Below are 13,314 nucleotides of genomic sequence, written 5' to 3'. Positions count from 1 at the left end.
ACAACAATAAGGAACAATATTTAAATTAAATCAATTTAAACAAGCAAATTTGTTGAATTGATATCCCCTGCAAATATACTTCTGGGCACAAAAGTTTTCTGGACAGATGAACAACGCCAACGTGCATCATCATCTTATCCATATATATATATACTCATACCGAGTTTCAATGAAATCCACAAAGAACTTCCAAGATATGGCTCCGGACACAAAAGTGCCGGCCGGAAAGACGGACAGACGGACAACAATATCTCTCCGCCTATGGCGTGCAATAAAAAACAACTTACTGTTTTTCCAAGAAACATGCAATCAAGAATGACTAGAATCAGCTTAAATTTTTATGGCAAAACAAATAAAATCTGCGGTCTCTGGTCACATCGGTGTGATGATGTCACGTCGGAAGTGTCACAGAGCGTTGCGTCATACTTGATGTAAAGCCTCTGATCAGGTACGTTCATCGGGAACGCTTGGAACTTGAACCGTGTCTCGTGGTCCGTCTGAGAAAGGAAGTGAGTGTTACTATGGTACTATTACCCAAAACACGAAATGCTTTATGCTTCAAATACCAATTACTTTTTTTGGAATCTCCTTTAAAATATATACTATCTGATAGATGTTTAGAATATAATGTAACATGTCGAATATAGCGTTGTTAATCAAGAGAGATCAATTAATAATATGCCTTCTTATTTAGATGAATTATAGTTAAACTATATGATGAATTTAATTTTTAATAAGTTATTTTTGGTTAAATTATTGTTTGTTTGTTTTTCGTTGCATCGCTTTGTTTATTTGGTAATACCATGGTAGTCCCAGCGGAAACCCGTAGGATTCATGAGAATCAAACCCGTAAACGATCACACCGAAACGCACGTAGGTGTCCATGTGGTAAATGTGGTGCTTTCCCACGGTAACAGACAGCCGAATAACACTGAACTGTGAATTAGTAAAATCATGCAGTACGCGATAATAGTATAACTTTGTTATTCAAATTATTAGCATAATTTAATAATCATGTACGTTTGCCACTTTAAAATCACATAGGTAATCATAAATAATATGTGTTTAAAAGGAAGTTTATCTTTGTACCTCTGTAGTCTTTATCGTTGTTTTCAGTTCATCGGAACGACTGACGGTAGAACCATCAATATTCAGTCCGTTTGCCTGGTCTGTGCGAATTGTTATTGAGACGTAATGGTAACGAAAAGGCGTTGCAGTTTCATAGAAATATTCTGCTTCTTGGCCGTTTAAAGAAGGAATAGTAATCATGCTTTCTTCTCTTTCGGCATATTGCAACACTAAAACTGGAAAATTAGATTCAATGGGTGTGGCAATGTCATTTGAGTTAACATATTCATAGAATTCTCCTTTATTTAATTTTATGTGGGTTGCTCCAATATTCACAGATGTTCCATCGACTGACGATAAAATGCGCAGTCTGTTAGTTCCTCTAGATTTCAGTTTGGCACACACATATTCGCGCTGCCAAAAAGATACTGGTAACATTTGTTCCACTAAGAAATCACAGGTAAATCCAACACGCGGAACAATCGCACATGCAGCACCAGATACAACAGAAACAGGCTTGGAACTAGTGATGTGTGTACCTGTCAAGTCATGGTCGTGTTGAACCAAGTACGTTTGCATTCTACTCATTTTAAGTGAAACATTTTGTCGGCTGCTGTAGCTTTCTCCTCCTATCATGACGGGTTCATCAGGTGTTATCAGTTGAATGTCAATCAAAGTGCTGTCTTCTAATGCAATGATTAAAAATTCACTTGGTTCGTTAGACCATCTTGGTTCGTATGAAGCAACGACAAATTCCCGTGCGTCAGCAGAGATTGGTAAAAGTAGAAATCCACCTGAGGAATAGCGCTCTCTAACCATGACATAGATTGATATGGTTTGATCCGCCTCAACATATACAGCTTTGTTAGACAAACCAGGTGTGGTTGCAAGGCTGCCAGGAAGAACTACTGCGGTGGAGGTGTTAGCAAGTGTTGTTATAGTTTGGTTGAAACCTATTCCTGGCGCTGTGATGTAGACCTTGGAGACGTGCTTGCTTGCAATGTACAGTTTGATATAATCGGGCGAACGAGGAACTGTTTGTGGGATTCCGAATATGAACTGGCGACCCGCTGAGTCTGTTAGTGACACAAAAATCATTTCACAAACGTTCAAACAGTATGCACTTGAAAACGCAAATTAAGCATGTATATATACTTATCATTTACCTAATTGTGTACAAACGTACCATTATAATACTGATCAGCGCGGTAATTTAATCAATTTACAGTTTTCCTTGTGATATTAGCCTATCTAGTATGCGATTTACCAGTACTAAGTGCACATACTTATGACATTTATTGATTACTCCATTATTTGAATCAGAGGGATGGAGGATTGTAGTTTAAATGACCAATACCAATACAGTAAGGTGGCCGGGCTGGGTCTTTTACTAAAATTCCTCAGATTTGCAGTTAAACCTTATATCAATTGCGATCAAGACTTGTTCAAATAGTTTTATGTTTTATCACTTTACGTTTTTTAATTGCATGTATTTTATTGAGAAAAGTTGACATACTTGCCTTATAGGCTGGTAATGTATTTTATTGAGAATAGTTGACATGCTTGCCTGTATTTTATTGAGAAGAGTTGACATACTTGCCTAATAGGCTGGTAATGTATTTTATTGAAAAGAGTTCAAATACTTGCCTGTATTTTATTGAGAAGAGTTGACATACTTGCCTTTCCTAATAGGCTGGTAATGTATTTTATTGAGAAGAGTTGACATACTTGCCTAATAGGCTGGTAATGTATTTTATTGAGAAGAATTTACATACTTGCCTAATAGGCTGGTAATATATTTTATTGAGAAGAGTTGACATACTTGCCTAATAGGCTGGTAATATATTTTATTGAGAAGAGTTGACATACTTGCCTAATAGGCTGGTAATATAGTTTATTGAGAAGAGTTGACAACCTTGCCTAATAGGCTGGTAATATATTTTATTGAGAAGAGTTGACAAACTTGCCTAATAAGCTGGTAATATATTTTATTGAGAAGAGTTGACATACTTGCCTAAGAGGCTGGTAATATATTTTATTGAGAAGAGTTGACAAACTTGCCTAATAAGCTGGTTATATATTTTATTGAGAAGAGTTGACATACTTGCCTAAGAGGCTGGTAATATATTTTATTGAGAAGAGTTGACATACTTGCCTAATAGGCTGGTAATGTATTTTATTGAGAAGAGTTGACATACTTGCCTAATAGGCTGGTAATATAGTTTATTGAGAAGAGTTGACAACCTTGCCTAAGAGGCTGGTAATATATTTTATTGAGAAGAGTTGACAAACTTGCCTAATAAGCTGGTAATATATTTTATTGAGAAGAGTTTACATACTTGCCTAAGAGGCTGGTAATATATTTTATTGAGAAGAGTTGACAAACTTGCCTAATAAGCTGGTTATATATTTTATTGAGAAGAGTTGACATACTTGCCTAAGAGGCTGGTAATATATTTTATTGAGAAGAGTTGACATACTTGCCTAATAGGCTGGTAATGTATTTTATTGAGAAGAGTTGACATACTTGCCTTATAGGCTGGTAATGTATTTTATTGAGAAAAGTTTACATATATTTTATTGAGAAGAGTTGACATACTTGCCTTATAGGCTGGTAATATATTTTATTGAGAAGAGTTGACATACTTGCCTTATAGGCTGGTAATGTATTTTATTGAGAAAAGTTGACATATATTTTATTGAGAAGAGTTGACATACTTGCCTAATAGGCTGGTAATGTATTTTATTGAGAAATGTTGACATATATTTTATTGAGAAGAGTTGACATACTTGCCTAAGAGGCTGGTAATATATTTTATTGAGAAGAGTTGACATACTTGCCTAATAGGCTGGTAATGTATTTTATTGAGAAGAGTTGACATACTTGCCTAATAGGCTGGTAATATATTTTATTGAGAAGAGTTGACATACTTGCATAATAGGCTGGTAATGTATTTTATTGAGAAGAGTTGACAAACTTGCCTAATAAGCTGGTTATATATTTTATTGAGAAGAGTTGACATACTTGCCTAATAGGCTGGTAATATATTTTATTGAGAAGAGTTGACATACTTGCCTAATAGGCTGGTAATATATTTTATTGAGAAGAGTTGACATACTTGCCTAATAGGCTGGTAATGTATTTTATTGACAAGAGTTGACATACTTGCCTGTATTTTATTGAGAAGAGTTGACATACTTGCCTAATAGGCTGGTAATATCATGAGCACAGTCGTCTGAAGATCACAAAAATACATTGAATACTTTCAAGCCGTGTACATGTAAAAAATTAATTTTAAAACGTATTGCCTGGCGAAGATTTTTTTCCTTCTGATGGCAATTTGAAATACATCGGAATTATTGCATTTAATAAGCCTGTGTTCTTATTAAAAAATTGATATCTTCTGCATTCATTGAACACGGTTATGCTTCACGAAACGTTAAATCTTGTCAACGATTTCGGTCGTATTTAGGAATTTATTCTTATACCTTAAGATATCGGCACAAACTGCAAGAAAACTGTCTTTTATGCCCTAAAGATTTTTTTCAAATGTATTTTAATAACTCGAGATATTTGCAAAAATAAAGTTCTTAACGGTGTGTTTACATTCTGCCCAGCTCGTGTGTAAAACCCGGGAAACCCCGTTGATTCTGCACCCAAAGTCATGAAAAACATTGTGTATTTACAAAGAGGAATTCACACAAACACCACATAGTACGATGAAACACGATGTCCATATTTTTCCAACTATTAATGAAAGTTAATACATTGCTAGTGTTCAAAATGTTGAAGTTAATTAACCGGTGACAAACAATCTATCTAATTCATACAGACAAAATTGGAACCAGAGTCTGAGTAAAGTATACAGTAGCCTAAAAATTCAGTAAAAAAAACGCTGTTTATTAAAGGGTTCCGCAAATCGCGTATTAGCCACGAATAAAGCCTAGGCTACTTTACATCGTTTTAAATTCGAAGTTTTTACAAAGACCCGTTTCGAATAAATTCTGTCACGTAAACTCGATATTTCTTCTCACTATTGATGTTCATTACGTCATCGAGTTAATTGTTCGTGAACAGTACAGGGTCTTGTATGAAAGCGTATATGGTACACCCCAATAATATGGTCATGCCGGATTAGTTTATATCGACTTACTGTGCAATAACATGGCATGTCGTCACAGCTTTGTAGGTCTTCCCTCTTAATTTTACTCGCCATAACGACATTTAGTTAAAGTCTCGACGTAAATGTTTCCGGCTTTTCGCGAAAAAATATTTAGTCGACATGATCTAAGTCGACAAATCAACATAATATTTGGCGTCGTGCTCTTGTGAAAATAACTTGCCATCATAGTTGTAGTCGACAAGATGAGTTATTTTTAACGCTATGACACCTTTTTCATATCATGCTGTCACAGAATATGGTAAACTACTGAAGCGTATATGTTACACCCCTATAATATGGTCATGCCGGATTAGTTTATATCGACTTACTGTGTAATAACATGGTATTTCGTCATAGTTTTGTAGGTTTTTACCTCTTAATGTTACTCGCCAAAACGACATTAAGTTGAAATCTCGACGTAGATGTTTCCGGCTTTTCCCGAAAAAATATTTGGTCGACATGATCTAAGTCGACAAATCAACATAATTTTTGGCGTCATGCTCTTGTGAAAATGACTTACCATATAGTTTGAGTCGACACGATGAGTTATTTTTATACGCCATGACACCTTTTTTCATATCATGCCATCATAGAATGTTGACATTATCACAGGATCAGGGTGTATATACGCTTCCATACGGAAGCGTATATGGTAAACTCCAATAATATGGTCATGCCGGATTAGGTTATATCGACTTACTGTGAAATAACATGGTATTTCGGCATAGTTTTGTGGGTTTTTACCTCTTAATTATACTCGCCAAAACGACATTAAGTTGAAGTCTCGACGTACATGTTTCCGGCTTTTCCCGAAAAATATTTGGTCGACATCATCTAAGTCGACAAATCAACATAATTTTTGGCGTCATGCTCTTGTGAAAATGACTTACCATCATAGTTTTAGTCGACACGATGAGTTATTTTTTTACGCCATGACACCTTTTTCATATCATGCCATCATAGAATGTTGACATTATCACAGCATCAGGGTGTACCCTATACGCTTCCATACTTCCATAGCTGAAGGATTAAATATCGTCAGAGATTTAGGCTGTTATGCTAACATGCGGATTCTTTTGTCTTGAAATCTTATACTAAGTTGACAAATCAACATAATATTTGGCGTCATGCTCTTATGAAAATGACTTTTTACGCCATGACAACTTTTTCATATCATGCCGTCATAGAATGTAGACATCATCCCAGCATCAGGGTGTACCATATACGCTTCCATAGTCTTGAAGTCTGCTACGATTGTAAAAGTTAAAATTACTTTGACACGTATTTTGTGGTCTTATACTTGATTATTTTATGTCGACTTATTCCAATGTGTTATGATTTATTAATTTAATTAAGGATGTCATAATAGTATTCATGTGCTGAATGCACCAAATGAGTCACACCATGCACCAAATTAGTCAGACCAAATGAAAGAAGGAAACTAAAAAAAACAATGGGAATAAACCTCTTATTAAGTATTTTCGAAAAAGGATGATTGTGACCGACGGAGTTAAAGAAAAAGATGTTGTGCACAATTCTTGTCGTCTTAAACAGAATCGGAGTAAACATTAAGTACGTCCTTAAAAAGAATGCAGCTATCTGTTCCTACCATGATGGAATCACCACAGTGTTTCTTCTTTTTATACAATTTTTACCTGCTATAATTAATACTTTTGGTCATTTTATTAAATATGGTTTTATGTGTATCTGCCACCTAAGCACAAAGTGCTTAATGTGAGCTTTATTGGTGGGTGTCTCAACCAAATCGACGTAGTTTATCGTCCGCTATGACGTCAGTAATCAAACGTTGGCTAAAAACACAATCTTAACCTTGATAGCTTGGCAGATTTTCATGAATCATGGTGGGAATAATCCTTGGGTAACCCCTATTTTATTAGTTTTTGCAAGTCGATCCTGTCTTCTGCATATGTAAGCCCCCAGAGCTAAAATAGATCTTAAAAGTAAATACTTAAAAATAGTGCTGCAACAATACGCCAAAAAGCGTATTGCGATATATTGTCAGCTCAAAAACCCGTATTGCAATATATCGCAATATATTGCTTACTTGTACCAAAATTATGACTGGCCAATTACCCGATAATCCCGTATATTCCAGTTTTAAAGCAAATTCTGGTAAATGTTTACTATAAAAATGCTCAAGAATAACACAAAACACAAACATTCACCAATTTTCTTACATATCAAATACATTTTGGCATTTGTTACTATTTAAAGATGTGATGAAATAACTTCCAATCGGGCGTTTTTTTTTCCCACTGAACATGCGTAAATCGCCTGACGTGATGTTCCCGTTTTATACAACACAAATACACGCACACTTTGCACGCGACGTTCTACATGTCTGTATAATTTTTGCGCGCTTTCGCTTTTTATTGAGAAAAAGAATAAAGCACTTTTTTTATTGTCGCGTTAGCATTACATTTCGGAAGCATGTTTCCGAAATTCGGATTACAAATTTAATAATGCTCATTTCAGAATCGAAAGAAACATTTAGTTGTGCGTAATTAATTCAACGATAATTCGTTTAAAAGCATAGAATTGATGCTCCCATGTAACAACGCTACTCTGTATAATAGACTTTTTAGAATGCCATTTGTACGTAACAATTTATTTTTACAAAATACCGCTTTGTTTTGTTTACCTTGATATCATTATTTTGGATGGCTTTTCTGAACGAAATGTAGACGCATGTTTGTAAAATTTTCGTACCGGTATGACGAAAATCGTATCGCAATACAATATGCGGATTGCGTATTGCGATATATACCGATATACCGGTATATTGTTGCAGCACTACTTAAAAATCTCGTCTGAAACCGCAAGGCTAATAGCTTCAGTCGAAATTGGACCAACCTATGGGTAACTTATATTACTTATAAAATAGTTTCTTCTGAAGACACAGTGCTCAAGGTTTTGTTTTTGATAGGTATCATCATAAATTGATCATCAACCAAATTTACTGGGTGGTCAAAATAGTTGGTACTTACTTGTTATGGAATTTGCATAAAATTTCATTATCATGTGGACAAAATGGACCTGTTCTGGGATTAAAAAATCTTGCTTTTAGTACGTAGTAAAAACTTATCATTTCCTAACTAAGATTCGGCTAGCGTCACCTAAATGAAAATTCAGGTAAGCGATTCAGTGCTATCATTGCAATTTTGTTTACAATAGTTAACTAACAGTACTTGCTGGCGCATCACTTGCCTATCTTCTGTTCATAAAATGTAATTGAAATAGGCTTACAACTCACAGTGATTTTGGGCAAATTAAAGACGTGCTTTTGTTAGAAAGAAAATACCTTTATACACCTTCATCTTGGCGTAACAACCTGAAAATAGGTCAACCTTAAGTATAATGTATAGAAAGTTAATAATGTTTAATTATAAGTTCCTGATATCTTCGCAGAAAAGATGAGAAAATTAGACAAGGGAAACATGATGGTCCAACAGCGCTCACCTAAGTACAAATTACACCAATTGTTGAAAGCTTGACCTTACGACCTAGTGCTCTGTTGTAGAAGAATAAGAAACAACAGAATGGTTCCCAATTATGAAAGAAGTAAAGCAGGGGTACTGCATATCAGGATTTCTCTTCCTTGATGTAATCGACTGTATAATGTAGAAAACTGTCGAATGTGAGAGAACTGTAATCCGATGAAACCTTACAATTATTCTGGAGTAGTTTGACTTTGCTGACGATATCACACTGTAATTATCAACAATTTAATATCTACAACCCAAGACAACAAAACTGGAATAAACATACAGCTGAAGTTGGACTAAAGCTCAACATTTATATATTCAAAGTCATGAAAACTAACAGCAAAAATGAAAATATAATGAAGGTTGGACACAACGAAGAAGAAAAGGTGGAATGCTTCATATATCTGGGAGCAACTGTTTAAAGGAAGATGGAGGCACAGCACATGTGAAGAAAATAACGTCACTGGAGCGCACACAGTTTGAATGGTTATCAAGCATCTGATAGGCCCGCAACATTGGCAGAAAGACCAAACCATGCCTGTTCAATAGCCTTGTGGTGTTTTTAGTTCTACTGTATGGAAGTGACAGATGGAAACTAACAATGGGCAAAAATGATAAACTAAATATATTCCAAAACAAGTTTTATGACCGTTTTAGAAACGGCAGAAGCATGGATGATCACCGAAAATGTGAGAAGAAGAAGATGAAATTGGAGTGGGCATGGTAGGTGAAAAGACAGAACACAGGGCAGTGCTGTAGCCCTTAAGTAGACACCAGAATGATGAAGAAAAGAGGCCGACCGAAAACTAATTGGCGGCATGTGGCGGAACTGGAACGGACCGGTTAAGGCTACAACACACGAAACTAAGCACGACATACAAGTGGGCAAGCTGGCATGCTGGTTGATTTATAAAATACAATATTCCACTTACTTTCACATAAAACAGAGTCATTCCAGCCGGTTGCATTGCACTCTTTATCTGATAATGTGGTCTTTCAAGTATGTTTCTAATGGAAAGATACTAAATACTGGCAAATAGCGGGGAACCGAGTCGGGTAGCTCAGTTGGTATAGTGCTGATAGCTTAATGATAAGTGGGGAAATCCTCTAAACGGCCATTTTCCTTCTCTAATTCAAGTAAAGCAGTAGTCAGTTACTGGCATAAGTATGTACATTGAGTACTGGGTAAACCAGTCAATCCAAGGAAAGTGCGAGTTGGTAAACTCACCGCCGTGGAGTAACTATTACGAGCTAAACTACTGTTTAGGACGGAGAAAAATTCCAACTAAAGCTACAGACACGAAGTGTTAGCTGTCTGAATGTTTTTCATAACTAAATCATGCACAGAACTTCCTTACCATACAGGTTACAAGTGGCTGAGGCAGACCAGCCAGAGTCAGCGTTGCATTTGATGATGTTCTCTCCGCTCAGTACATAACCGTGATTGCAGGATATTTTAACAACAGTTCCATACGTTGTTACTGTAGTGTTTACTGTTCCATGGTCTGGTGTTGGGTCACCACAATCTGAAGTGCAAATAAGTGATTAAAGATTAAACGTGATTGGTGGATACTGAGCTGTTTTAATGGGTCAGAATCCACAAAATACATCTGCAATGTTATTGCATATTCCCTATAGCGACATTGTGCATGAATTAACTATTGTTTACAATATTTAAACCTAAAAAGCAAAATTAAAATAATGATGTTATCAATTTTTTGTGAAGAAGGAAACGGCACCTTTGAAAATATGTACATCAAAGTATATACAGTGCATGGATTAAACAAATAAGGATTTGATGCTGAAAAATGCCACATGGTGATGGGTCTTTTGATAAAAATGTAAAATCCAAACTGGTATGACGCTTTAGGCGAGACAGTGATGACTATAGTGCTGAAAATGCATCATGATGATTATAAGGGTGTTACTTGTGGCTGTGACTTCAATCACGATGATGTTCTTGTTGTTTATAATGATTATACTTATGATGATGACGATGCTGATGCTGTTATTGTTGTTGATAATGATGAATTAATGGTGATACTGAGGATGCGTTCAGGAACATCAACTGAAATCCAAACTTTTATTGATTTCGAATAATATATCAACTAAAATATATCGATAACTTCAGTTTATTTTGTAACTTTCTTAGAGAATCGCATATAAAAAAGGTAAACTCATTAAAACAGCAAGAACTGTTTGATTTGTATTTTATTTTACCTTTATACAATATATACATTTTCAGTCAGAAAATTTAATTGGAATTTCAATAAGTAAGTGATTATGCAACGATTGCTTTACGTTAACAATATAAGTATAATATTTCACTCAAGGAGTTTGAAATTCTATCCATAAAGCTAATCTAAAGGCTATTAAATGTAAAATATACCCCTATATAGTATATAGACAACAGGAAGAAAACGCAGCAGACCCCGGCCCAGCCCATTTTCCAGTAAACAAGGGAAATTACTGGAAAGACAGGGTACCCTACATCGACCCACAGGTGTTGGGCACGTGGCCAAGTCACTTAAACACTATCAATATATCAATACTCTAGAGCAGTTGTCAGTTAGTGGCATAAGTATGTACACTTAGTACTGGTACTACCGACTAATCCAGGAATAGAGTGAGTTGGTTAACTTACCGCCATGATATGACTTAAGTACAGTTTAAGACGGAAAACAAATCCAACTAAAGAAACAAGCACAAAGTGTCAGCAATCAGAATGTGTACCATGACCGAATCATGCCGAGTACTTTCTTACCATATGGGTTACACGTGGCTGATGCAGACCAGTCAGAGTCAGCGTTGCATTTGATGATGTTCTCTCCGCTCAGTACATAACCGTGATTGCAGGATATTTTAACAACAGTTCCATACGTTGTTACTGTAGTGTTTACTGTTCCATGTTCTGGTGTTGGGTCACCACAATCTGAAGTGCAAATAAGTGATTAAAGATTAAATGTCATTTGTGGATTCTGAGCTGTTTTAATGGGTCAGAATCCACAAAATACATCTACAATGTTATTGCATATTCCCTAAAGCGACATTGTGCATGAATTAAATATTGTTTTCAATACTTAAACCTCAAAAGCAAAATTAAAATAATGATGTTATCGATTTTTTGTGTAGAAGGAAACGGCACCTTTGAAAATATGTACATCAAAGTATATACAGTGCATGGATTAAACAAATAAGGATTTGATGCTGAAAATGCCACATGGTGATGGGTCTTTTGATAAAAAATGTAAAATCCAAACTGGTAAGACGCTTAAGGCGAGACAGTGATGACTATAGTGCTGAAAATGCATCATGATGATTATAAGAATGTTACTTGTGGCTGTGACTTCAATCACGATGATGTTCGTGTTGTTTATAATGATTATACTTATGATGATGACAATGCTGATGCTGTTATTGTTGTTGATAATGATGAATTGATGGTGATACTGATTATGCGTTCAGGAACATCAACTCAAATCCAAACTTCTATTGGTTTCGAATAATATATCAACTAAAATATATCGATTAGTTCAGTTTATTGTGTAACTTTCTTAGAGAATCGCATATAAAAGAGGTAAACTCATTAAAACAGCAAGAATTGTTTGATTTGCATTTTATTTTACCTTTCATCCAATATTTACATTTTCAGTCAGAAAATTTAATTGGAATTTCAATTAGTAAGTGATTATGCAACGATTGCTTTACGTTAACAATATAATTATAATATTTCACCCCAGGAGTTTAAAATTCTATCCATAAAGCTAATCTAATGGCTAAAAAATATATAATATACCCCTATATAGTATATAGACAACAGGAAGAAAAGGCAGCAGACCCCGACCCAGCCCATTTTCCAGTAAACAAATGAAATTACTGGAAAGACAGGGTACCCTACATCGACCCACAGGTGTTGGGCACGTGGCAAAGTCACTTAAACACTATCAATATATCAATACTCTAGAGCAGTTGTCAGTTACTGGCATACGTATGTACACTTAGTACTGGTACAACCAACTAATCCAGGGATAGAGTGAGTTGGTTAACTTACCGTAATGATATGACTTAAGTACAGTTTAAGACGGAAAACAAATCCAACTAAAGAAACAAGCACAAAGTGTCAGCAATCAGAATGTGTACCATGACCGAATCATGCCGAGTACTTTCTTACCATATGGGTTACACGTGGCTGATGCAGACCAGTCAGAGTCAGCGTTGCATTTGATGATGTTCTCTCCGCTCAGTTCATAACCGTGATTGCAGGATATTTTAACAACAGTTCCATACGTTGTTACTGTAGTGTTTACTGTTCCATGGTCTGGTGTTGGGTCACCACAATCTGAAGTGCAAATACGTGATTAAAGATTAAACGTGATTGGTGGATTCTGAGCTGTTTTAATGGGTCAGAATCCACAAAATACATCTACAATGTTATTGCATATTCCCTAAAGCGACATTGTGCATGAATTAAATATTGTTTTCAATTCTTAAACCTCAAAAGCAAAATTAAAATAATGATGTTATCCATTTTTTGTGTAGAAGGAAACATCACCTTTGAAAAAATGTACATCAAAGTA

General features: G+C 35.5%; 1 protein-coding gene and 1 long non-coding RNA gene across 2 annotated transcripts in view; both read right to left on the bottom strand.

The window, feature by feature from the left end:
• Positions 1-483: 483 nt before the first annotated feature.
• Positions 484-1,266, bottom strand: LOC127854834 (uncharacterized). The gene is made up of 3 exons (XR_008037124.1): positions 1,090-1,266; positions 803-936; positions 484-497 (listed from the first exon to the last, which is right to left on the bottom strand). It is a non-coding gene; the product is annotated as an uncharacterized LOC127854834 (long non-coding RNA).
• Positions 1,267-1,298: 32 nt separating this feature from the next.
• The window catches only part of LOC127854695 (sushi, von Willebrand factor type A, EGF and pentraxin domain-containing protein 1-like), a 141,626-nt gene continuing 129,610 nt past the window's right edge, over positions 1,299-13,314 (bottom strand). Inside the window, exons 18-21 of the mRNA XM_052389753.1 lie at positions 12,909-13,076; positions 10,096-10,263; positions 1,573-2,144; positions 1,299-1,304 (exon numbers count right to left, since the gene is read on the bottom strand). Of these exons, the coding sequence (XP_052245713.1) occupies positions 1,299-1,304; positions 1,573-2,144; positions 10,096-10,263; positions 12,909-13,076 (914 nt within the window). The remainder of the gene's footprint in view (positions 1,305-1,572; positions 2,145-10,095; positions 10,264-12,908; positions 13,077-13,314) is intronic.

The sequence above is a fragment of the Dreissena polymorpha genome, chromosome 13 (assembly GCF_020536995.1).
Source record: "Dreissena polymorpha isolate Duluth1 chromosome 13, UMN_Dpol_1.0, whole genome shotgun sequence".
Taxonomy (NCBI): Eukaryota; Metazoa; Mollusca; class Bivalvia; order Myida; family Dreissenidae; genus Dreissena; species Dreissena polymorpha.
The sequence above is the reverse complement of the archived record's forward strand: the minus strand, read 5'-3'. Positions and strand labels throughout refer to the sequence as shown.